This window comes from Oncorhynchus gorbuscha, linkage group LG01 (assembly GCF_021184085.1).
Source record: "Oncorhynchus gorbuscha isolate QuinsamMale2020 ecotype Even-year linkage group LG01, OgorEven_v1.0, whole genome shotgun sequence".
Classification (NCBI taxonomy): Eukaryota; Metazoa; Chordata; class Actinopteri; order Salmoniformes; family Salmonidae; genus Oncorhynchus; species Oncorhynchus gorbuscha.
In genome coordinates this window covers 26,160,465-26,187,288 of record NC_060173.1, presented here as the reverse complement: position 1 = coordinate 26,187,288, position 26,824 = coordinate 26,160,465, and the positions used below count along the sequence as shown (strand labels likewise).

Below are 26,824 nucleotides of genomic sequence, written 5' to 3'. Positions count from 1 at the left end.
TGGCGTGTGTCAAGCAGGCTTTGATGCAAAATAGGAAGCCGATTCTAGATTTAATTTTGGGTTGGAGATGTTTAATATGAGTCTGGAAGGAGAGTTTACAGTCTAGCCAGACACCTAGGTAGATGTAGTTGTCCACATATTCTAAGTCAGAACCATCCAGAGTAGTGATGCTAGTCGGGCGGACGGGTGCGGGCAGCGAATGGTTGATAAGCATGCATTTGGTTTTACTAGCGTTTAAGAGCAGTTGGAGGCAACGGCAGGAGTGTTGTATGTTATTGAAGCTTGTTTGGAGGTTAGTTAACACAGTGTCCAAAGAAGGGCCAAATGTATACAGAATGATGTCGTCTGCGTAGAGGTGGATCAGGGAATCACCCACAGCAAGAGCGACATCATTGTTATATACAGAGAAAAGAGTCGGCCTGAGAATTGAACCTTGTGCTACCCTCATAGAGACTGCCAGAGGTCCAGACAACAGGCCCTGCGATTTGACACACGGAACTCTGTCTGAGAAGTAGTTGGTGAACCAGGCGAGGCGGTCTTTTGAGAAATCAAGGCTGTTGAGTCTGCCGATAAGAATACAGGGATTGTCGAAAGCTTTGGCCAGGTCGATGAATACGGCTGCACAGTACTCTCTTTTATCAATGGCGGTTATGATATTGTTTAGTACCTTGAACGTGGCTGATGTGCACCCGTCACCAGCTCAGAAACAGGATTGATCGTTTTAGAAAGAGAGGGTCCAGATTGTCTAGCCCAGCTGATTTGTACTGGTCCAAGTTTTGCAGCTCTTTCAGAACATCAGCTATCTGGATTTGGGTGAAGGGGAAGCTGGGGAGGCTTGGGCAAATATCTGCGGGGGGTGCGGAGCTGTTGGCCGGGGTTGGGGTAGCCAGGAGGAAAGCTTGGCCAGCCGTAGAGAAATGCTTATTGAAATTCTCGATTATTGTGGATTTATCGGTGATGACAGTACCTAACCTCAGTGCAGTGGGCAGCTTGGAGGAGGTGCTCTTATTCTCCATAGACTTTACAGTGTCCCAAAGCTTTTTGGAGTTAGAGCTACAGGATGCAAATTTCTGTTTGAAAAAGCTAGTCTTTGCTTTCCTGACTGACTGTGTGTATTGGTTCCTGACTTCCCTGAAAAGTTGCATATTGCGGGGACTATTCAATGCTAGGGCAGTCCGCCACAGGATGTTTTTGTGCTGGTCGAGGGCAGTCAGGTCTGGAGTGTTCTACATTTTTGATGCTTATTTAAGATGGTGAGGAAATTACTTTTAAAGAACGACCAGGCATCCTCGACTGACGTGATCAATATTTTTCCAGGATACCCGGGCCAGCTCGATATCCTTCCAGGATACCCGGGCCAGGTCGATTAGAAAGGCCTGCTCACAGAAGTGTTTTAGGGAGCACTTGACAGTGATGAGGGGTGGTTGTTTGACCGCTGACACATAGCGGATGCAGGCAATGAGGCAGTGCTCGCTGAGATCCTGATTGAAAACAGCAGAGGTGTATTTGGAGGGCAAGTTGGTCAGGATAATATTTATGAGGGAGCCCATGTTTCTGGATTTAGGATTGTACCAGGTTTAGGGTTGTCCTTGATAATTTGTGTGAGATTGAGGGCATCTAGCTTAGATTGTAGGACTGCCGGGGTGTTAAGCATTTCCCAGTTTAGGTCACCTAACAGAATGAACTCTGAAGGTAGAAGGGGGGCAATCAATTCACATATGGTGTCCAGGGCACAGCTGGGAGCTGAGTGGGGTCTATAACAGGCGGCAACAGTGAGAGACTTATTTCTGGAGAGATTCTTTTTTTAATTAGAAGCTTGAACTGTTTGTGCATAGACCTGGAAAGTATGACAGAACCTTGCAGGCTATCTCTGCAGTAGATTGCAACTCTTCCCCCTTTGGCAGTTCTATCTTGACAGAAAATGTTGTAGTTGGGTATGGAAATCTCAGAATTTTTGGTGGCCTTCCTAAGCCAGGATTCAGAAACGGCAAGGACATCAGGGTTGGCGGAGTGTGCTAAAACAAACTTAGGGAGGAGGCTTCTGATGTTAACATGCATGAAACCAAGGCTTCTTCGGTTACAGAAGTCAACAAATGAGAGTGCCTGGGGACACGTAGGGCCTGGGTTAACCTCCACATCACCCGAGGAACAGAGTAGGATGAGGGTACGGCTAAAGGCTATCAAAACTGGTTGTCTAGTGCATTGGGGACAGAGAATAAAAGGAGCAGATTTTTGGGCGTGGTAGAATAGATTCAGGGCATAATGTACAGGCAGGGATATGGTGGGGTGCAGGTACAGTGGAGGTAAACCCAGGCACCGAGTGATGATAAGAGAGGTTGCATCTCTGGATGGGCTAGTTATGCTGGGTGAGGTCACCACATTTGTGTGAGGTGGGACAAGGGAGGTATCTGAGGCATGTTGAGGCATGTTGAGTGGGACTAGGTGCTCCGCAGTAAACTAAGACAATAATAACTATCCTAATCCACAGTGTACAAGGCATATTGACATATTGACATTTGAGAGAGACATAAAGCGAGGCATAAAGCAATCACAGGTGTTGATTGGGAGAGCTAGCTAAGGCAGGTAAGACAACAACAGCTAATCAGCAAAGACAACAACGACATTTGCCATCGTGACCCCACTAAAATATCATTCAGACACAGATACACACACACACACACTGCTCAGTGTCTCATGCAGGTCTCTGACTGCAAATATGCAAGCCTGCAGAATCCTGCTGCCCCCAGAGAGCAGCTCTCTGTCCTGCTGCGTCTGCAGTTCTCTCTCCTCACACACATCCATCCTGCCTGTACCGTCTGTCACAGCCTCCCCCGCTCTCTCTCTCTCTCTCCCTATTTATCTTTCCCTCTCTCCCCTCCTTCTATCACTCTGCCCCCACCCTCTTCCCTTGTTCTCCCCCCCCATCTCTTCTCCACACCGCTAGCTGTGTGAAGGTGAGCCAGTTCCCAGTGGCGTTACACTACAGTACATAATGGAACGCTTCCACAAACAAACGCAGCTCTCCTGTGAATATATGCAGATGTATGATGTCTCTCCTCCACCTCCCCTGCACATTCCCGGGCTGTTAGGGACCATGTAGTGGCACAGTGGTCTAAGGCACTGCATCTCAATGCTAGAGATGTCACTCCAGACCCTGGTTTGATTCCAGGCTGTATCACCACCTACAGTGATTGGGAGTCCCGTAGTCTCGTCTGGGTTAGGGTTTGGCCGGGATAGGCCGTCATCATAAATAAGAATTTGTTCTTAACTGAGTTGCCTAGTAAAATAAAAGTAGGAGGCTATGTATGATCTGTTCCTGCCTGCCCTGTCATTTTTCTCTAGTGTGCTTGCTGTCCCCCTGTCTCTCTCTGTCTGGATGGTGTCCTTGAATTGTGAACAGTCAGTGATACAGAACTTTGGTACCACTCAGGTATTGCCAGACTGACAGCAAAGTTGGAGGTCACAGACAGAAGGTTGTGAGGAGGACAGAGGAAGGGTGTAGTGTACAGTATCTGCCTTTCCCTAGCATTAAAAGCTATTTCATGAGTGAATGGGATTGTGTAATGGACAATGGCACCAGCATTATGAAGTATGTGTACCAGTGGCACAGTAACTGGGGGTTGTTTTCTTAATGAATGTGTCTGCTACTGCTAATGACCTGAGATGGATGTTACCATCCATCCTCAGCCATGGGTAATAGATGTCTTAGTCTATGGAGGTGTGGTGTGTGTTTATGCATAGTCATCAAATCAAATGTATTTATATAGCCCTTCGTACATCAGCTGATATCTCAAAGTGCTGTACAGAAACCCAGCCTCAAACCCCAAACAGCAAGCAATGCAGGTGTAGAAGCACGGTGGCTAGGAAAAACTCCCTAGAAAGGCCAAAACCTAGGAAGAAACCTAGAGAGGAACCAGGCTATGTGGGGTGGCCAGTCCTCTTCTGGCTGTGCCGGGTGGAGATTATAACAGAACATGGCCAAGATGTTCAAATGTTCATAAATGACCAGCATGGTCGAATAATAATAAGGCAGAACAGTTGAAACTGGAGCAGCAGCACGGCCAGGTGGACTGGGGACAGCAAGGAGTCATCATGTCAGGTAGTCCTGGGGCATGGTCCTAGGGCTCAGGTCCTCCGAGAGAGAGAAAGAAAGAGAGAAGGAGAGAATTAGAGAACGCACACTTAGATTCACACAGGACACCGAATAGGACAGGAGAAGTACTCCAGATATAACAAACTGACCGTAGCCCCCCGACAAATAAACTACTGCAGCATAAATACTGGAGGCTGAGACAGGAGGGGTCAGGAGACACTGTGGCCCCATCCGAGGACACCCCCGGACAGGGCCAAACAGGAAGGATATAACCCCACCCACTTTGCTAAAGCACAGCCCCCACACCACTAGAGGGATATCTTCAACCACCAACTTACCATCCTGAGACAAGGCTGAGTATATCCCACAAAGATCTCCGCCACAGCACAACCCAAGGGGGGGGCGCCAACCCAGACAGGATGACCACATCAGTGAATCAACCCACTCAGGTGACACACCCCTTCCAGGGACGGCATGAGAGAGCCCCAGTAAGCCAGTGACTCAGCCCCTGTAATAGGGTTAGAGGTAGAGAATCCCAATGGAAAGAGGGGAACCGGCCAGGCAAAGAGACAGCAAGGGCGGTTCATTGCTCCAGAGCCTTTCCGTTCACCCTCCCACTCCTGGGCCAGACTACACTCAATCATATGACCCACTGAAGAGATGAGTCTTCAGTAAAGACTTAAAGGTTGAGACCGAGTTTGCGTCTCTTACATGGGTAGGCAGACCATTCCATAAAAATGGAACTCTATAGGAGAAAGCCCTGCCTCCAGCTGTTTGCTTAGAAATTCTATGGACAATTAGAAGGACTGCGTCTTGTGACCGTAGCGTACGTGTAGGTATGTACGGCAGGACTAAATCAGAGAGATGGGTAGGAGCAATCCCATGTAATGCTTTGTAGGTTAGCAGTAAAACCTTGAAATCAGCCCTTGCTTTGACAGGAAGCCAGGGTAGAGAGGCTAGCACTGGAGTAATATGATCAAATTTTTTGGTTCTAGTCAGGATTCTAGCAGCCGTATTTAGCACTAACTGAAGTTTATTTAGTGCTTTATCCGGATAGCCGGAAAGTAGAGCATTGCAGTAGTCTAACTTAGAAGTGACAAAAGCATGGATTAATAGTGAGGACAAGTATCCTTCACTGGCTGGGTCTCTCGGTCCACTTTGCAGGTGTGAGATAGATGTATGAGTGTGTCTCTGTGTCTGCAGGTACCACAATGGATATGTGTGTGTCGCACGGCACAGGTGTGTTTAAGCAATAAGGCATGAGAACCCAGGGATTATCACTTAATGTTTCAGCATGATAATTCACGGCCCCATGTTGCAAGGATTTGTACACAATTCCTGGAAGCTGAAAATGTCCCAGATCTTCCATGGCCTCCATACTCACCAGACATGTCACCCATTGAGCATGTTTGAGTTGTTCTGTCTCGACAGCATGTTCCAGTTTCTGCTAATATCCAGTAACTTCGCACAACCATTGAAGAGGGGTGGAACAACATTCCACAGGCCACAATCAACAGCCTGATCAACTCTATGCAAAGGAGATGTGTCACACTGCATGAGACAAATGGTGGTCACACCAGATACTGACTGGTTTTCTGATCCACGCCCCTACCTTTGTTAAGGTATCTGTGACCAACAGATGCATATCTGTATTCCCAGTCATGTGAAATCCATAGATTAGGGTGTGAAGTGAGGGCCAGCAGCATACCACCCTGCATACCACTGCTGGCTTGCTTCTGAAACTAAGCTGGGTTGGTCCTGCTGCTGGAAGTGGTGTTGCAGGGCCAGTAGGAGGCCCTCTTTCCTCTGGTCTAAAACATATCCCAATTCCCCAGGGCAGTGATTGGGGACACTGCCCTGTGTAGGGTCCCGTCTTTCAGATGGGACGTTAAACGTGTGTCCTGACTCTCTGAGCTCATTAAAGATCTCATGGCACTTATCGTAAGAGTAGGGGTGTTAACCCTGGTGTCCTGGCTAAATTACCAATCTGGACCTCAAACCATCACAGTCACCTAATAATCCCCAGTTTACAGTTGGCTCATTCATCCCCCTCCTCTCCCCTGAAACTATTCCCCAGGTCGTTGCTGTAAATGAGAATGTGTTCTCAGTCAATTTACCTGGTAAAATAATGAATAAATATAAAAGGGTATGATACATTTATTTCAATTGACTGATTTCCATATATGAACTGTAATTCAGTAAAATCTTTGAAATTGTTGCGTTTATATTTTTGTTCAGTGAAAGTTTTATTTCATCCTTCCACCAGATGATATAGTATGGGCTAAAGCCTGTTGTTAGTTCTGAGTAAGGGTGTGCCGAGTGGTCGGAGAAAACGAATATCGTAACGAATATGATACATTTTCTGAGTACGATTATGATCAAAACATTTCGGGTGCCAGCAAGCATCTTTTCTAAACCATACTGTCTTGTCTTTGAGTCAGTCATGTGTGTGGTCTAAATAACTCGACTGACTAGTTTGCCTGTCTGTAAAGAGAAGGGCTGGCAGTATGTTGATCCTGCCTCTCTGATTGGATGGAGTGAAGCTGTATTTCACCTGGTTGCCCATAATTTTACCCGATCACTTTTCCTCACGTTTTCAGTCTGATCATTTAGATTGCTGCTACCTGCTACTATGATAAATCACATGGTCGAGTACATTTTCTCCCAAACTATCAATGTGCATAATATCTAACAAGTGGGGCAAGGGTAGAGAGAAAAATGAACCGCTAATGCACTTTCTGACTGATCTGCCCAATGCAAGTTGAGGGCACACAAACACAAACACACCCACCCGTCCGCATGCAGCTCCTAATCTGCAGCTTTTTTTGCAGTGAGAACGTGCAGGGTGGTAATTTGCCAACACCTATTTAGGCATATTAAAACACTTAAGTTTTTTCCGATCACAAGTATCATCCGATCCAACTATCAACTCTCAATTTACTGATACAATTATGAATACCTGTATGGCTATGTCGGCACACCCCTAGTTCTGAGGTTCTGAAATTGCTGACCAAACAGGCTGGTGGTTATTTTATATTATCATGTTTTGACCCAGCCGTTCATTATATTAATTCCAAGTTGCTATGCTGAACAAATCATTGGCATGAAGCTAGCTAGCAGAGGTGCAATGATGACGAGAGACAATAACTTCAATAAATAATGATTTAATAAATAATTGATAAATAGGCAACAAAAACTTCAGCGAATAATGATTGAATAAATAATGTGTAAATAGGCGACAATCCCCTTTAGATTGCCTCAAATTGTAGTGTGTTACAAAGTGGGATTAAAATTGATTTAATTGTCATTTTCTGTCTATGATCTACACAAAAATACTCTGTAATGTATGTATTCACCCCCCTGAGTCAATACATCTTAGAAACACATTTGCAGCAATTACAGCAGCAATTACAGCTGTGAGTCTTCTTGAGTAAATCTCATAACTGCTTTACACACCTGTATTGTGCAATATTTGCCTGTTATTCTTTTCAAAATTCTTTAAACTCTGTCAAGGTGTTCGGGATCACGGATAGACAGCAATTTTCAACTCTTGTCACAGATAAATTTGTCACTCAGAAACATCCACTATCTTCTTGGTAAGCGTGTTGTTATTGTCCTGCTGAAAGGTGAATTCCTCTCCCAGTGTCTGGTGTAAAACAGACTGAAGCAGGTTTTCCTCTAGGATTTTGGCTGTGCTGAGCTCCACCCCGTTTCTTTTCATCCTGAAAAATAGCCCAGTCTTTGCCAATGTCAAATATACCCATACCATGATGCAGCCACCCCCATGCTTGAAAAAAGGAGGCAGTTACTCAGTGATGGATCCCTCCGGATATACTGTCCACGTCCATCCAGCAGGGTTCTCCATACATCGCACGGACAGAAAGAAAGGAAGAAAAATAAAGGTGAAATGTATGTTTCATGATAAACTACTCATGGTGTGATCTGGAATACCTCACCATCAAATGTCAACCTCATTACCTCCTGAGAGAATTATCTTCGGTCATCGTCCTGGCCGTGTATATTCCCCCTCAAGCCAACACCGTAACGGCTCAAGGAACTACATTGGACTTTGTGCAAACTGAAAAACACATGTTCTGAGGTAGCATTTACTGTAGCTTGGGAATTAATAAAGCGAATCTGAGGAAAACACTACCAAAGATTTATCAACTCGCTCATCGAAAACTCTTGATCATTGCTACTCCCCCTTCCCGGGATGGCTACAAGGCCCTCCCCCGCCCTCTCTTTGGCAAATCAGATCATGCCTCTATTCTGCTACTCCCCTCCTATAGGCAGAAATTTAAACAGGAAGTACCAATCGGAATTGTTTTGATCAAGCGGACTGGGATATGTTCCGTGTTGCCTCTGAGAATAGCATTGACGTATACACTGACTCAGTGATTGAGTTTATCAGGAAGTGCATAGAGGATATTGTTCCCACTAGGCCAAATAGAACTTATCCGAACCAAACACCGTGCATAGAAAGCAATATTTACACAAAACTGAAAGCGCAAACCACCACATTTAACCATGGAAAGGTAACTGGAAACATTGAGCATTCCAGCTATGCCCTCCGTATAGCAATTAAACAGCCAAAAGATCAGTACAGGGACAAATTGGAGTTGCAATTCAACAGCGCAGACACGAAATTCTAGACAATCGCGGATTGTAAAGTCGTAGACAACGACATTTCACTCCCGGGCAAACCTAAAACTTTCTTTGCCCGCTTCAATAAAAACACAGTGCCGCCGATGTGTGCCGCTGCCACCCACTAGGACTGTGAGCTCTCGTTCTAGGTGGCCGACCTGAGTAAGACATTTAAGCGTGTTAATCCTCACAAGGCTGCCGGCCCAGATGGCATCCCAAGCCCAGTCTTCAGAGCATGGGCAGACTAGCTGGCTGGAATATTTACGGACATATTCAATCTCTCCCTATCCCAGTCTGTTGTCCCCACTTGCTTCAAGTTGTCCACTATTGTTCCTATTGAACCCAAGAAAGCAAAGGTAACTGAACTAAATAACTATCACCTGGTACCACTCACTTCTGTCATCATGGGCTTTGAGAGGCTTGTTAAGTAACATATCACTTCCACCTTAACCAACACCCTAAACCCACTACAATTTGCATACCGCCCCAACAGATCCACAGATGACGCAATCGCCATCGCACTGCACTGCCCTATCCCATCCGGACAAGAAGAATACATGTGTAAGAATGGTGTTCATCGACTACAGCGCAGCCTTCAACACCATAGTACCCTCCAAGCACATCACTAAGCTCAGGGCTCTGGGCCTGAACCCCGCCCTGTGCAACTGGGTCCTGGACTTCCTGACAGGCCAACACCAGGTGGTGAAGGTAGGCAACAACACCTCTGCTATGCTGATCCTCAACACCCCACAAGGTTGCATGCTCAGCCCCGTCCTGTACTCTTTGTGTGGCTAAGCACGTCTCAAACTCAATCTTTAAGTTTGCAGACGACAACCATGGTAGGCCTGATTACCAACAACGACAAGACTAAAGGGAGGAGGTGAGGGCCCTGGCGAAGCGGTGCCAGAAAAATAACCTCTCCCTCAATGTCAAAAGAAACAAAACAAAAGAACTGATCATGGAGAGAGCACGCTCCTCAAATTAACGGGGTTAAGAGGTTGAAAAGCTTCAAGTTTCTCGGCATGCACATCACTGACAACCTGAAGTGGCCCATTCACGCAGGCAGTGTAACTCAACAAAATGTGAAAACGTTCGAGGGGGTGTAGACTTTTTATAAGCACTGTTATGGAGGATAACTAGGCTAACGTCACTTTTCCTTTTCTGGCTAGCTACCTAGCCAACTAAAGCTAACACACAATCACATCAAGCAGCTGAAATGACAGCAAACAATGTGCATTTTCGTTTGTTTTACCTTTGTTTCTATTTGCTATTCTTTGGCTATATCCATTACAGTGATCCTGATAAATGAAGCTGTCAGTCTCATGACGTTCATATGCATGGCACGGCGGAGATTTAAAAAAAACTGTGGCTTTCTGTACAGGTCGGATAAGCAGGCAGCGAGGCTTATATTAACCCCCGCTGTACCAAACCAAATACTAGGCAGGGAGCATGGGGAAATAATGTCTAGACACTTTTTTCCAGGGGAGATAAAGTTTATGTGTGCCTGGCTGGGCTGTGGGACAGTGGATGCACATTGATACATGTAATGGAACTGGTAACAGGCACTCCCTGCTATCAACCATCAGCATCCAGGATCCAAATGTAACCGTTTTATAAAATTGATTTGTCTGTCTCTAGCGATCTGAGAATGTAATGTGTGTTTGCGTGCGTGTATGTATATGTGTGTACAAGGGTGCGCTAGTGCTATCGATATGTATCTTTGGTTTTCATTGGGACTGCATATCAGTGTCTCAATGTTATTTTTCTGTGTCTGCAGGTGTTTGGGAGTTATTATCACTTCCGGCATCACACCGTGGTGAAGAGATCCCTATCAGGCCACAGGGGAACACACGTACGACTACAGAAGGAACCACAGGTAGGTTACTGTACACAGCCAATGCACCATAAAGCAAGGTTTCCCAAATCTTCACTACTCAAGTGCATGCCATGTTGCCAACATATTTTCCAAAACAATTAGGCCTACAAGTAAAAATGCAAAGAAGAACGTTTCTATCATGAAACGTTTGGTGCCATCATGGAGGACAGTTTGTCAAACTCTCTACATACTGTTCCCTATATCAACAGCTTTGCACACTTCCATCCATATGCTTCTGTTCTGACCTCCCCCAGGTGTGTGGAGTCATAAATATGCAAATCTTCCTCCAAACAACACAACAACAACAGCTGGTCTGTGTGTTTGCGTTCTCATTTTGCGGCAAGTCTTGTAAAAGCATTGTTTTTATCCAAATGTTAATGAGAAGAGGAATCCAGACATTGGCCCATCTGTTACACAAAGACGTTCACAGCTCGAGGAGTAAGCTTCATTTAGGCAGCTGGCTGTAAATGAGCTCTCAGCTCTCGCAGCCCAAGAGAACTAGTCTTTTTTACCTCAAAGTCAGCTTGTTCAATTCAAATCCTCCAGCATAATTCTGCATCAAAACTCTACTTGTCAAGTTCAGTTCCTCTAGCATGCGCTCATTCTGCATTCTGCAGTATAGTTACAGGCAGAACTGTGTTGTTTGGATGAGGAGATGGAGGTAGGGGACCTTGTTTGCAGGGTAGCTAACACTGGGGTCACAGTTATAAAGTGTATAAAAAAAGTATGCAAGCATTTCGCTACACTCGCAATAACATCTTCTAACCATGTGTATGTGACCAATCAAATTTGAATTGAAGTGAAAACAGGTGTGCCGTGAACGACCTGCAGCTAGCTGTCCCTCCTAGCCAGGGTCAAGTTCTTGAAAGGTAGTGTACATCCAGCAGTTTTCCTGATGCGGAGCCCAAAAAAACAGAAAAATAAAAACTGATGTAGACGCCTGTTGCAATTAGAAACAGTATACAGGAGCTGTCAACAGTGCAGGTATCTATTCCTTTCTTCAGGCTTTTCTGCCCGCTTCCAGAAAGAGAAAGGAGCTTTCACCCAGGCTTACATTTACATTTAAGTCATTTAGCAGACGCTCTTATCCAGAGCGACTTACAGCTATGTCAACCTAAGTGGACAGTGAGCCACTTGGCTATGATAAGCTATAGAAAGCTGTGGGTGTCAGTCTAGCTGGAAGCTTAGTGAAGATTACATTCAAAAAGCAATAAGATACAGTAGGCGTAAAAGATAACTGGAGAAATAAGATCTGTGAGAAAGTAATAAGATGGGGAGATCAGATAAGATAGGAAGGAATGAGAGAAGGAGATGGAGGCAGGAATCCATCTAACTTAGGGTGCTTTGGTATTTGGGTAGGAATCAGTCTTACTGTATATATACAATATATCTACAGTGCATTTGGGAAAAGTATTTAGACTGTCACGCCCTGACCTTAGTATCCTTGGTTTTCTTTATTATTTTGGTTAGGTCAGGGTGTGACATGGGTGATATGTGTGTTTTTGTCTCATCTAGGGTATTTGTACTGTCTAGGGGTTTTGTAGTTTAGTTTAGTTTATTTTATTTTTACAGGGACAGTGCACATTAATCAACGTTTCAGTAAAAGTGCCGGTTTTAGCCAGCCGGCTAATTTTCAACCGCAGTCCCTGGGCAGGTTATTAAAAACAATTACAATATAGACAATAGCACCATAGAACAAGCAAGACATAGCAACATAGGACAAGCAAGACATAGCATACAGACAGAGCAACATAGAACAAAAAGCAGCAAAACAAAATTCATAAAAGCAACAAAGTGTTTCCACACCTCACAAGCTACAGACAACAGACAACATGGAAAGCGGCAACACACAGCTAGGGACCATGTTCACAAATCTGATTGACCTTTAGCCAGGTCTTCAAGCATTTTGTGAAAGTGTGATATGTGATGCAGTTATGTGTGTCTGACGGCAGTGTATTCCAGACATGGGAAGCTCTCACAGAGAATGCAGATTTACTAAAGGTGCTTTTCCTTAGGGGAACTATACAGTCACCTCTCATGGCAGACCTTGTGGATCTGCTGCCATATGTCTGGGTTTTCTGTTTAACAAAAATATTGAGTGGAGGGGGAGCCAGGCCATTTAGGATCTTGAATACAAGACATGCGTCGGTGTATTGCACAAGATTTTCCCAACTCAAGAGCTCATGCTTTCTAAGGATGTGACAATGATGATGGCTATTGGGCTTCCTATCAAGCACTTTGAGAGCCTGTTTGTAGACAGACTGAATAGGTTTTAATGTTGTACAGCAAGCTTGGGCCCAACTAGTCAAGCAGTATGTTAAGTGGGGGAGTATCATAGAATTGAAGTACAGTTTTGCTACCTCTGTAGTCAAACAATTTCGTATAAATCAGAAATTAGCTAGGTTGAATTTGGTTATTTGAATTACCTTTTTCACATGCTTTTTAAAAGAGAGGTTGGAATCAAGTATGATGCCAAGGTACTTAAAACCGGATACCACCTGGAGCTTCTCCCCTGACACATAGACATCTGGCTCAGTAGCATCTGTTGCCCTCTTTGTGAAGAACATGCAAACAGTTTTTTTTCACATTGAGATGCAAACACGAGTCACTGAGCCACTTTGTAACCTGGACCATTACAGTAGTGAGTTCTTGTGCAGCTTGTTGTTTGCTCTTTGCATGCACATATATCACTGTATCATCTGCATTCATTTGAACTTCAGACCCAGTACAGACAGAAGGCAGATCATTAATGTACAGGCTGAACAGGAGGGGCCCCAGTATTGACCCTTGGGGCACGCCCACATCATAGCTACGAGTGGGCGACAGCTCATTGCTCACTCTGACACACTGAGTTCTGCCTTCAAGGTATGATTTCATCCATCTCAAGGCATCAGGGGAAAAGTTGAACTTGGACAATTTTGTGATGAGAATCTCATGGTTAACAGTATCAAAAGCCTTCATTAGGTCCAGAAACACAGCCCCAACAGCACCCCCTTTGTCCATCTTGGACTTCACATTTTCCAGAAGAAAGCAGTTGGCCGTTTCTGTGGAGTGTTTCGCACAGAAGCCAAACTGCATGGAGTGTAATGTGAAGGGGCTGTTGTTGAGGTGGGCAATCAGTTGTTCTGCTACACACTTTTCAACAACCTTTGACACCACAGGTAGTATACTAATGGGCCTGTAGTTACTCACGTCAGCAGGGTCGCCTGATTTAAAGATTGCCGTTATTATGGCCGACTTCCATACCCTTGGAAACACACCGAGACCAATAGATGTGTTGGTGACCTTAGTAATGGGGCCAATGAGTGACTCTTTGTAGTTTTTAAGAAAGGTAGAGTCCATCCCAAACACATCTTTGGCTTTAGAGGTCTTTAGTGAGCTAATCACCTTGTTCACCTTTGACTCAGAAACCTCCCTTATGATGAAGACAGGTTGAGTGTCATTCACTAGCACTGAGTCCAAGAAATCAGTGGAGGGGTTCTGTGTCAGTAACCTGACAGAGTCAATAAAGTAGGAATTGAAGGCTGTTGCTATTTCAACTGCATCCTGTGTTAGATTGTTATTCACCATGATTTCTAGTCTTTTTGCAGTGTTACTATGGTCTTTCCCTGTTAACTTTTTTAGATTCTCCCATATCAATTTAGAATTTCCCTTTGCTTCACCAATTATGTTAATAAAAAGTTTGCCTTGGCCTGTCTGATTTCATTTATCACCTTATTTCTCAACATGGTAAACCTACGTCTGTCATGCTCTAATTTAGATTTTAGGGCTATTTTTAGAGCATAATCTCGTTCTTTCATCAATTTCAAGATTTTCAAGATTTATGGGGTTGTTTCCATCTAAGTGTTTTTGTAGATCTTTGGTTGCCTAGATTGGTTCTCAATTAGAGGCAGGTGTTTATCGTTGTCTCTGATTGGGAACCATATTTAGGCAGCCATCTTCTTTGGGTATTTTGTGAGTTATTGTCTATGTTATACGTTAGCACATTGTTTATATAGCGGTCACGTTCGTCTTATTCGTTTTTTGTTTAAGTGTTCTTTGTGTTCTTCATTCAATAAAGAAGAATGTATTCACACCACGCTGCGCTTTGGTCCACTCCATACGACGATCGTGACAGAATAACCCACCAACCAAGGACCAAGCGGCGTGGTAACGGGCAGCAGCAGCAGCAGCGAACACAAGACTCCTGGACTTGGGAGGAGATATTAGACGGCAAGGGACCATGGAAACAGCCGGGTGAATATCGCCGTCCCAAGGCAGAGCTGGAGGCAGCGAAGGCAGAGAAGCGCAGGTATGAGGAGGCAGCACGGCAGCGTGGCTGGAAGCCCGAGAGGCAGCCCCAAAAATGTCTTGGGAAGGAGGGAGTGTGGCGAAGCCAGGTAGGAGACCTGCGCCAACTTCCTGTGTTTACCGGAGAGAGAGAGGGACCGGGCAGGCATCATGTTATGAGGTGGAGCGCACAGTTTCCCCAGTGCGTGTGTATAGCCCGGTGCGGTATATTCCAGCTCTGCGTATCGGCCGGGCTAGAGTGGGCATCGAGCCAGGTGCCATGAAGCCAGCTTTACGCATCTGGTCTTCAGTGCGTCTCCTCGGGCCAGCGTACATGGCACCAGCCTTTCGGTACGCCAGCACAGCCCAGTGCGGCCTATTCCACCTCGCCGCACTGGTCGGGCTACGGGGAGCATCCAACCAGGTAAGGTTGGGCAGGCTCGGTGCTCAAGAGCTCCAGTGCGCCTGCACGGTCCGGTCTATCCAGTGCTACCTCCAGGCACCAGCCCTCCGGTGGCAGCCCCCCGCCCAGGCTGTCTCTCCGTCTTTTGCCTACAGGTGCTCCCGCCTGTCTAGCGCTGCTAGAGCCTTCCTCCTCTCCAGCGCTGCCAGAGTCTCCCATCTGTCCTGAGCTGCCAGAGTCTCCCATCTGTCCTGAGCTGCCAGAGTCTCCCGTCTGTCCTGAGCTGCCAGAGTCTCCCGTCTGTCCTGAGCTGCCAGAGTCTCCCGTCTGTCCTGAGCTGCCAGAGTCTCCCGTCTGTCCTGAGCTGCCAGAGTCTCCCGTCTGTCCTGAGCTGCCAGAGTCTCCCGCCTGTCCGGAGCTGCCAGAGTCTCCCGCCTGTCCTGAGCCGCCAGCGTCTCCCGCCTGTCCTGAGCCGCCAGCGTCTCCCGCCTGTCCTGAGCCGCCAGAGTCTCCCGCCTGTCCTGAGCCGCCAGAGTCTCCCGCCTGTCCTGAGCCGCCAGAGTCTCCCGCCTGTCCTGAGCCGCCAGAGTCTCCCGCCTGTCCTGAGCCGCCAGAGTCTCCCGCCTGTCCTGAGCCGCCAGAGTCTCCCGCCTGTCCTGAGCCGCCAGAGTCTCCCGCCTGACCTGAGCCGCCAGAGTCTCCCGCCTGACCTGAGCCGCCAGAGTCTCCCGCCTGTCCTGAGCCGCCAGAGTCTCCCGCCTGTCCTGAGCCGCCAGAGTCTCCCGCCTGTCCTGAGCCGCCAGAGTCTCCCGCCAGTCCTGAGCCGCCAGAGTCTCCCGCCAGTCCTGAGCCGCCAGAGTCTCCCGCCAGTCCTGAGCCGCCAGAGTCTCCCGCCTGTCCTGAGCCGCCAGAGTCTCCCGCCTGTCCTGAGCCGCCAGAGTCTCCCGCCTGTCCTGAGCCGCCAGAGTCTCCCGCCTGTCCTGAGCCGCCAGAGTCTCCCGCCTGTCCTGAGCCGCCAGAGTCTCCCGCCTGTCCTGAGCCGCCAGAGTCTCCCGCCTGTCCTGAGCCGCCAGAGTCTCCCGCCTGTCCTGAGCCGCCAGAGTCTCCCGTCTGTCCTGAGCCGCCAGAGTCTCCCGTCTGTCCTGAGCCGCCAGAGTCTCCCGTCTGTCCTGAGCCGCCAGAGTCTCCCGCCTGTCCTGAGCCGCCAGAGTCTCCCGCCTGTCTTGAGCCGCCAGAGTCTCCCGCCTGTCCTGAGCCGCCAGAGTCTCCCATCTGTCCTGAGCCGCCAGTCAACCAGGAGCTGCCAGAGCCGTCAGTCAGCCAGGACCTGCCAGAGCCGTCAGCCAGCCAGGACCTGCCAGAGCCGTCAGCCAGCCAGGAGATGCCAGATCCGTCAGCCAGCCAGGAGCTGCCAGAGCCTGAGCTACCCCTCAGTCCGGAGCTGCCCCTCAGTCCAGAGCTGCCCCTCAGTCCGGAGCTGCCCTTCAGTCCGGAGCTGCCCCTCAGTCCAGTGGGGCCCTTTAGTAGGGTTGCCAGTCCTAGGTTGGCGGCGAGTGTCGCCGTTCCTAGGAGGCCACAAAAGCGGACTAAGACTATGGTGGAGTGGGGTCCACGTCCAGCACCCGAGCCGCCTGCCGTGAAAGAGGCCCACCCGGACCCTCCCCTTTAGATTAGGTTTTTGCGGCCGGAGTCCGCACCTTTGTGGGGGGGTACTGACATGCCCTGACCTTAGTATTCTTTGTTTTCTTTATTATTTTGGTTAGGTTAGGGTGTGACATGGGTGACATGTGTGTTTTCGTCTTATCTAGGGTGTTTGTACTGTCTAGGGGTTTTGTAGATTTATGGGGTTGTTTCCATCTAAGTGTTTATGTAGATCTTTGGTTGCCTAGATTGGTTCTCAATTAGAGGCAGGTGTTTATCGTTGTCTCTGATTGGGAACCATATTTAGGCAGCCACCTTCTTTGGGTATTTTGTGGGTTATTGTCTTTGTTATGTTGCACGTTAGCACATTGTTTATATAGCTGTCACGGCCGTCTTATTAGTTTTTTGTTCTTTTGTTTAAGTGTTCTTCATGTTCTTCATTCAATAAAGAAGAATGTATTCACACGACGCTGCGCTTTGGTCCACTCCATACGACGATCGTGACACAGACTCCTTCACTTTTTTCACATTTTGTTACGTTACTTATTCTAAACTAATGACAAACCAAAAACAGGTTTTTAGAAATGTTTACAAATGTATTAAAAATAAAATAACGGAATTATCACATTTACATAAGTTTTCAGACCCTTTACGAAATACTTTGTTGAAGCGGCTTTGGCAGGGATTACAGCCTCGAGTCTTCTTGGGTATGACGCTACAAGCTTGGCACACCTTTATTTGGGGGATTGGTCCCATTCTTCTCTGCAGATCCTCTCAAGCTCTGTCAGGTTGGATGGGGAGTGTCGCTGCACAGCTATTTTCAGGTCTCTCCAGAGATGTTGGATCGGGTTCATGTCCGGGCTCTGGCTGGGCCACTCAAGGACATCCAGAGACTTGTCCCGAAGCCACTACTGCGTTGTCTTGGCTGTGTGCTTATGGACGTTGTCCTGTTGGAAGGTGAACCTTAGCCCCAATCTGAGTTCCTGAATGCTCTGGAGAAGGTTTTCATCAAGGATCTCTCTGTACTTTGCTCCGTTCATCTTTCCCTTGATCCTGACTAGTCTCCCAGTCCCGGCTGCTGAAAAACACCCCCACAGCCTCACCGTAGGGAGGGTGCCAGGTTTCCTCCAGACGTGACGCTTTTCATTCACGCCAAAGCGTTCAATCTTGGTTTCATCAGACCAGAAAATCTTGTTTCTCATGGTCTGAGAGTCCTTCGGTGCCTTTTGGTAAACTATTTTACTGAGGACTGGCTTTCATTTGGCCACTCTACCATAAAGGCCTGATTGGTGAAGTGCTGTAGAGATGTTTGTTCTTCTAGAAGGTTCTCTAGAGCTCTGTCAGAGTGACCATCGGGTTCTTGGTCAACTCCCTGACCAAGGCCCTTCTCCCCGATTGCTCAGTTTGGCCAGGCGGCCAGCTCTAGGAAGAGTCTTAGTGGTTCCAAACTTCTTCCATTTAAGAGTGATGGAGGCGACTGTGTTCTTGGGGACCTTCTATCCTGCAGACATTTTTTGGTACCCTTCCCCAGATCTGTGCCTCGACACAATCCTCTCTCGGAGCTATACAGATAAATCCTACGACCTCATGACTTGGTTTTTGCTCTGACATGGCACTGTCAACTGTGGGACCTTATATAGACAGTTGTGTGCCATTCCAAATCATGTCCCATCAATTGAATTTACCACTGGTGGACTCCAATCAAGTTGTAGAAACATCTCAAGGATGATCAATGAAAACCGGATGCACCTGAGCTCAATTAGAGTCTCAAAGAGTTCTCACAGCAAAGGGTTTGAATACTTGTGTAATAAGGTATTTCTGTTATTTGATTTTAATAAATTAGCTAAAAATTCCAAAACCTGTTTTCACTTTGTCTTTATAGGGTATTGTGTGTAGATTGATGAGAAAAAATATATATATATTTAATCAATTTTAGAATAAGGCTGTAACAACTAGAGGTCGACTGATTATGATTTTTGAACGCCGATACCGATTATTAGAGGACCAAAAAAAGCAGATACCGATTAATCGGCCGATTTAAAATAATAAAAAATGTGTTTGTAATAATGACAATTACAACTATACTGAATTAACACTTATTTCAACTTAATATAATACATCAATAAAATCAATTTAGCCTCAAGTAGATAATGAAATGTGTTCAATTTGGTTTAAATAATGCAAAAACAAAGTGTTGGAGAAGAACGTAAAAGTGCAATATTTGCCATGTAAGAAAGCTAACGTTTCAGTTCCTTGCTCAGAACATGAGAAATATGAAAGCTGGTGGTTCCTTTTAACATGAGTCTTCAATATTCCCAGGTAAGAAGTTTTAGGTTGTAAGTTATAATAGGACTATTTTCCTCTAAACCATTTGTATTTCATTAACCTTTGACCATACGTAGAATGTATGCACACATGACTGTAAGTCGCTTTGGATAAAAGCGTCTGCTAAATGGCATATATTATTATTATTATATATTACTATTGGATGTTCTTATAGGCACTTTAGTATTGCCAGTGTAACAGTATAGCCTCCGTCCCTCTCCTCGCTCCTCCCTGGGCTCGAACCAGCAACACATCGACAACAGCCACCACATCGAAGCAGCGTTACCCATGCAGAGCATGGGGAACAACCACTCCAAGGCTCAGAGCGAGTGAAGTTTGAAACGCTATTAGCGCAAGCTAACTAGCCAGCCATTTCACTTCAGTCACACCAGCCTCATCTTGGGAGTTGATAGGTTTGAAGTCATAATCAGAGCAATGGTTGACGCACAACGAAGAGCTGCTGGCAAAACGGAGGAAAGTGCTGTTTGAATGAATGTTTACGCGCCTGCTTCTGCCTACCACCGCTCAGTCAGATACTTAGATACTTGTATGCTTGTATGCTCAGTCAGATTATATGAAACACAGGACAAGCTAGATAATATCTAGTAATATCATTAACCATGTGTAGTTAACTAGTGATTATATGATTGATTGTTTTTTATAAGATAAGTTTAATGCTAGCTTGCAACTTACCTTGGCTTACTGCGTTTGTGTAACAGGCAGTCTCCTTGTGGAGTGCAACGAGAGAGAGGCAGGTCGTTATTGCATTGGACTAGTTTGGATTCCCCGAGCTGACAAGGTGAAAATCTGCCTTTCTGCCCCTGAACGAGGCAGTTAACCCACCATTCCTAGGCCATCATTGAAAATAAGAATGTGTTCTTAACTGATTTGCCTAGTTAAATAAAGATGAAATAAAGGTGTCAAAATTGTTATTGTTATGAAAACTTGAACTCGGTCCTAATTAATCGGCAATTCCGATTAATCGGTCGACCTCTAGTAACAACAAAATCTGTAAAAAGTCAAGGGGTCTGAATTCTTTCTGAATGCACTGTATATACTACTACTGTAATTTGAGGTAAAGAGTAGTTTCCTGTATATATCCTGTCGTGGAAATTCAGTTCTGAGAGAGATTTGCTTACTTATTCAAACAATCATCTTTATTTAATATTGATTAATTATTGCAATAATGAGGCTGGTCGACCCCCCCACCCTTGAGTGTTGGACCGAGAAACCTAATCTTTACACAAATGCAAGAGTCCTATATATAGCTGACACTAACAATGCTCAGTCATGGTTGGTTCAACCCCCCTCATACAGATTGGGGCATCATAAACCACTATGGGTCCATCTTGTCATTATCTGCACGTGGGTTGTCTTAACCCCACACTGGCTTAGTTTCCCAGATAATTTTGAGACAATGAGGGATTGTCCTACACCTAAGCTATCTCTAAAACACATTCTTGTCTCTGTAATGCAGTCTTTAACCCGTTTGTCAGCTCAAGCCATCTCCAGTGACCAAACACCCAGATTAGCTGCAGGGAACTAGAGTGGAGACCATACAAACAAAGACACTAGTAGGACAGAAATGTCTTACTATTAGTTAAATATCAATTATTAACCATTAATATAAAATTAACCAGGTCAATATGCAATTTTTCTATCACAATCCCTATGCTCATTCAGGAGGACTCTTTAGACAAGGGCAACTTCAACCTGGTCACACACACACACATACTCTAGTTAACCCCAGGCTGCAGGTGAGCAGGGTTCAGGCTGGGGAACAGATTGGCAACCTCACTCTAACAAATCCTGCCCAAAGCAAAGCCAGGCCATGGGCACTTTGGCAGACAGCGACCACAGCAATACACTTTAGACACTTTAGAAAGGGTCAAATGTGTGTGGGTGCGTGCACACCTGTTCTGAATAAAACATATTCAGTGTGTGTTGGATTTGTGTGTTTTCCCCAAGATGGATGTATTAAATATGGTTTCATCTAAATATTATTGAACTACATGTTTTTGCTGAAAGTGGCGTAATACAGAGGAAGGATGACGGTCTATAGGTTGGTGACTATAATGTAAAGCTTAGGTAAATTTGTGCATGTAAAGCTTCCGCTAAATCCTCTCAGTGTAATCCTGGACCTGTCTCTTCCATTCCTCCCATTGTCTTGTGTCTTCAGCCCTGCCTGGCTGACTTAGCTCCATTCGCTTTGAATAATCACACACTGCAAAGATGACATTGGCAGAATCGCATATCCCCCACCATTAAACCAGAGACTTTTTGTCATCTCTTTTCTCCCTCTCTCTCCTCTCTTATACTCACTCTCTCTCTCACCGTGAGGGATGGATGAAATCTATTTGTTTTCGGGGCAGGTTTTTTTATTCTATCTTAACAAACCTCACTGTTACTTATTGCATACTTAGGAGGGGATATTTTCAGGTCCACTCTCTCCAATCTCCTCTCTCCCTGTGGAGTTGTCAGTAGCTATTACACACACACACAAACACGGTGCAGTGTGTCTGGAGGCTGTGGCAGCGGTATTGTGGTTTATGTATCTCCTAAGCCAGATACAGTTTGAGGATCAGAGAGGAGACACAGCGTGTCTAGCAGCCCATCATTAGAAACCAGGCCTACCTGAGGATCTGTCTTTTTCAGCAATCTATTTCCTGTGTTTGAGGGGTGCAAAATCCACTTTTCACTTAAATCTTGTTGGATTGAATGCTTTCACTTTACACCTGTGACTCTTTCATACTCTAGCTTTTGCCTGTGATTTTTTTTTCCCCCGTTAGCGTTATGACCACAGAAATGTTTGAAATGAGCTGTCAAACACACTCTGGTAAAGGCTGAATGGGATCCATTGTATTTCTGTTGAATCTATAAAGGCTTGTTCACATTGGCAGTTACTCAAATCCTATTTATTTGCATATCTGATTTGAATCTGTTATTTTTCCTGCTGTCTGAACAGCCAAAAAACACATGGAATCAGATCAAGCCACGTTTCAAACCACCTTCATAGGAGGTTTGAAGTTAGATACAAATCTGATTCCTGGCCATGTGATTTATGTCTGAATGGTCAAATCATGTTTATTTGCCCTCAAGTGGTTTTTAGACTGTTATTCTGCTTGTTGCTTGCTAACTACTCTGTTGACAGTTTAACAAGAACATGTGGTAGCTAATTGTTTACAAACAAATTAGTGAATGTGCTAGAAAGCTAAACCGGTACCGAGCTAGCTAGTTGACTGCTGTGGCTAGCCAAAAACAGCTACCTAGCTAGCTAGTTGACTACTGTGGCTATCCAAAAAGGACTTGTTTTGAAAGTTGGATCATGTTATCCTTGGAGGCTTTAAAAATGTTCTTATCCTATGATTTTGAACATTCAATGCAGCCTGGAATCGTTCATGGTAGGCATTGTTGTCACCTTAGCTTGCTTCTTCTGAGTGATAGGAAACACAAACACCACCACCAATCAGTCTACACCACTGCACACACTCCCGTTGTTACTAGTGTAGCCTTGTCAGCAAATGACTACTGTCTAAACACACACAAATCTGATTTGGTCACTTGTAACTTGCTGTTTGGACAGTCAGGACAGTTCAATTCCATGTTGATCTACTGACTGTCCAAACAGCAAGTTACAAGTGGTGACCAAATCAGATTTGTGTGTGTTCAGACAGCAGTCCGTAATGGGTCTGCGGTCAAACAACCACCCTGCTGCACTGTCAAACACTCCCTAAAACACTTCAGCGAGCAGGCCTTTCTAATCGACCTGGCCCGAGTATCCTGGAAGGATATTGACCTCATTCCGTCAGTAGAAGATGCCTGGTTATTCTTTTAAGGTGATTTCCTCACAATCTTAAATAAGCATGCCCCATTCAAAAGATTTTGAACCAGGAACCGATATAGCCCGTGGTTCACTCCAGACCTGACTGCCCTTGACCAGCACAAAAACATCCTGTGGCATACGGCATTAGCATCGAATAGCCCCGCGATATGCAACTCTTCAGGGAAGTTAGGAACCAATATACACAGGCAGTTAAGAAAGCAAAGGCTAGCTTTTTCAAACAGAAATTTGCATCCTGCAGCACAAACTCCAAAAAGTTCTGGGACACTGTCAAATCCATGGAGAATAAGAGAACCTGCTCCCAGCTGCCCACTGCACTGAGGCTAGGAAACATTGTCACCACCGATGAATCCACAATAATTGTGAATTTCAATAAGCATTTTTCTACGGCTGGCCATGCTTTCCACCTGGCCACCCCTACCCTGGTCAATAGCCCTGCACCCCCCACAGCAACTTGCCCGAGCCTACCCCATTTCTCCTTCACCCAAATCCAGATAGCTGATGTTCTGAAAGAGCTGCAAAATCTGGACCCCTACAAATTAGCAGGGCTAGAAGATCTGGACCCTCTCTTTGTAAAATGATCCGCCAAAATTGTTGCAACCCTTATTACTAGCCTGTTGAACCTCTCTTTTTTATCGTCTGAGATTAGAAAGCTGCCGCGGTCATCCCCCTCTTCGAAGGGGGAAACACTCTAGACCAAAACTGCTACATACATATATCTATTCTACCCTGCCTTTCTAAGGTCTTCGAAAGCCAATTTAACAGAGATCACTGACTGTTTCGAATCCCACCGTACCTTCTCCGCTAAGCAATCTTGTTTCCGAGCTGGTCATGGGTGCACCTCAGCTACGCTGAACGATATCATAACCGCTATCGATAAGAGATAATACTGTGCAGCTGTATTCATCGACCTGGCCAAGGCTTTCGACTCTGTCAATCACCACGTTCTTATCGACAGACTCAACAGCCTTGGTTTCTCAAACGACTGCCTCGCCTGGTTCACCAACTACTTCTCAGACAGAGTTCAGTGTGTCAAATTGGAGGGCCTGTTGTCCGGACCTCTGGCAAGTGGTCACAGGGTTGGGAGTGCCACAGGGTTCAAATCTCGGGCTGACTCTTTTCTCTGTATACATCAATGATGTCACTCTTGTTGCTGGTGATTCTCTTATCCACCTCTACGCAGACGACACCATTCTGTATACTTCTGGCTCTTCTTTGGACACTGTGTTAACTAACCTCCAGACGAGCATCAATACCATACAACTCTCCTTCCGTGGCCTCAAACTGCTCTTAAATGCCAGTAAAACTAAATACATGCTCTTCAACCGATCGCTGCCCGCACCTGCCCGCCCGTCCAGCATCCCTACTCTGGACTGTTCTTACTTAGAAAATGTTCTTACTTATAAAACTACAAATACATAAGTGTCTGGTCAGACTGTACACACTTCTTCCAGACTCACATTAAACATCTCCAATCCAAAATTAAATCTAGAATCGGGCTACTATTTCGCAACAAAGCATCCTTCACTCATGCTGCCAAACATACCCTCGTAAAACTGACTATCCTGCTGATCCTTGACTTCGGCGATGTCATTTACAAAATAGCCTCCAACATCCTACTCAGCAAATTGGATGCGGTCTATCACAGTGCCATCTGTTTTATCACCAAAGCCCCATATACTACCCACCACTGCGACCTCTATGCTCTCGTTGGATGGCCCTCACTACATATCCATCCCCAAACCCACTGTCTCCAGGTCATCTAAGTCTTTGCTTGGTAAAGCCCCACCTTAGCTCAGCTCACTGTTCACCATAGTAGCACCCACCCGTAGCACGCGCTCCAGGAGGTATATTTCACTGGTCACCCCCAAAGCCAATTCATCCTTTGGCCGCCTTTCCTTCCAGTTCTCTGCTGCCAATAAATGGAACTAATTTAAAAAATCACTGAAGCTGACTAACTTCAAGCACCAGCTGTCAGAGCAGCTCACAGATCACTGCACCTGTACATAGCCCATCTGTAAATAGCCTATCCAAATACCTCATCCCCATGTATTTTTTTTGCTCCTTTGCACCCCAGTATCTCCACTTGCACATTTCATCATCTGCACATCTATCACTCTAGTGTTTAATGGCCACTATGGCCTATCTATTGCCTTAACTCCCTTATCTTACCTTATTTTCTGCATACTGTATATCGACTTTTTCTCTATTGTGTTATTGACTGTATGTTTGTTCATTCCATGTGTAACTCTGTGTTGTTTTTTGCTTTATCTTGGCCAGGTCACAGTTGTAAATGTTATAAATGAGAACTTGTTCTCAACTAGACTCAACTAGACTCAACTAGCCTACCTGGTTAAATAAAGTTTATTTTTTTTGCTGACTAGGCTACGCTAGTCATAGTAATGACGGTGTGTGTGCAGTGGTGTAGGCTGATTGGTGGTGGTGCTTCCTATCACTCAGAAGTTATGTAGCAAGCTAAGGTGACAATAATGTGCCTTTATCTGTATGCTAATATCGCACAACAATGCCTAATTTATCATGACCATTACAAATAACAAGTTCTAATTGCTAAATTGCCCTATATACACTTCCAATCAAAGTTAGGGAGCACTTAGAAATGTCCTTGTTTTTTAAAGAAAAGCAGTGTAGACAGATACAGATACAGTGTAGACATTGTTACAGATACAGTGTAGACATTGTTAATGTTGTAAATGTCTATTGTAGCTGGAAACGGCAGATTTTTTTATGGAATATCTACATAGGCGTACAGAGGCCCATTATCAGCAACCATCACTCCTATGTTCCAATAGCACATTGTGTTAGCTAATGCAAGTTTATAATTTTAAAAGGCTAATTGATCAATTGAAAACCCTTACGCAATTATATTAGCACAGCTGAAAACTGTTGTGCTAATTAAAGAAGCAATAAAACTGTCCTTCTTTAGACTAGTTGAGTATCTGGAGAATCAGCATTTATGGGTTCGATTACAGGCTCAAATGGCCAAAAACAAACACCTTTCTTCTAGAACTCGTCAGTCTATTCTTGTTCTGAGAAATGAAGGCTATTCTATGCGAGAAATTGCCAAGAAACTGAAGATCTCGTACAACGCTGTGTACTAGTTCCTTCACAGAAGAGCGCAAACTGGCCCTAACCAGAATAGAAAGAGGAGTGGGAGGCCCCGGTGCACAACTGAACAAGAGGACATTAGAGTGTCTAGTTTGAGAAACAGATGTCTCACAAGTCCTCAACTGGCAGCTTCATTAAATAGGACCCGCAAAACACCAGTCTCAACGTCAACAGTGAAGAGGCGACTGTGATGCTGACCTTCTAGGTAGAGTTGCAAAGAAAAAGCCATATCTCAGACTGGCCAATAAAAATAAAATATTAAGAGGGGCAAGAGAATGCAGACATTGGACAGAGGAACCATGCCTAGAAGGCCAGCATCCCGGAGTCGCCTCTTCACTGTTGACATTGAGACTGGTGTTTTGCGGGTCAATTAGTTGCTGATAAGGGGGAAGGGGGAAACTGAAAACTAGCTGTTATTGGCAGAGAGGTTTGGGACTCTCTTTGTTATTAGTCTATTAACCAATTTTCCAGCTTGTGATCACACCAGGCAAGCCGAAACTCCTACCCATGCAAACCTGCTGATTAGAAAGTCCTGTGCAGATTGTATTTTCAACCAGCAACTATCAGGATATAATAGTGATTGCATTTTAGTGTTTTTTTTACTTT

The 26,824-nt window shown here is 45.4% G+C and overlaps 1 protein-coding gene across 4 annotated transcripts in view; it reads left to right on the top strand.

The window, feature by feature from the left end:
• Positions 1–26,824, top strand: part of LOC124035603 (furin-like) — a 239,223-nt gene that overhangs the window by 116,505 nt on the left and 95,894 nt on the right. For 2 of the 4 annotated variants that reach the window (XM_046349133.1, XM_046349123.1), the window contains exons 2-3: positions 9,231–9,445; positions 10,515–10,613. In XM_046349133.1, the coding sequence (XP_046205089.1) occupies positions 9,239–9,445; positions 10,515–10,613 (306 nt within the window). In that variant the 5' untranslated portion in view covers positions 9,231–9,238. The remainder of the gene's footprint in view (positions 1–9,230; positions 9,446–10,514; positions 10,614–26,824) is intronic. The other 2 variants (XM_046349150.1, XM_046349143.1) reach the window with 1 other exon arrangement.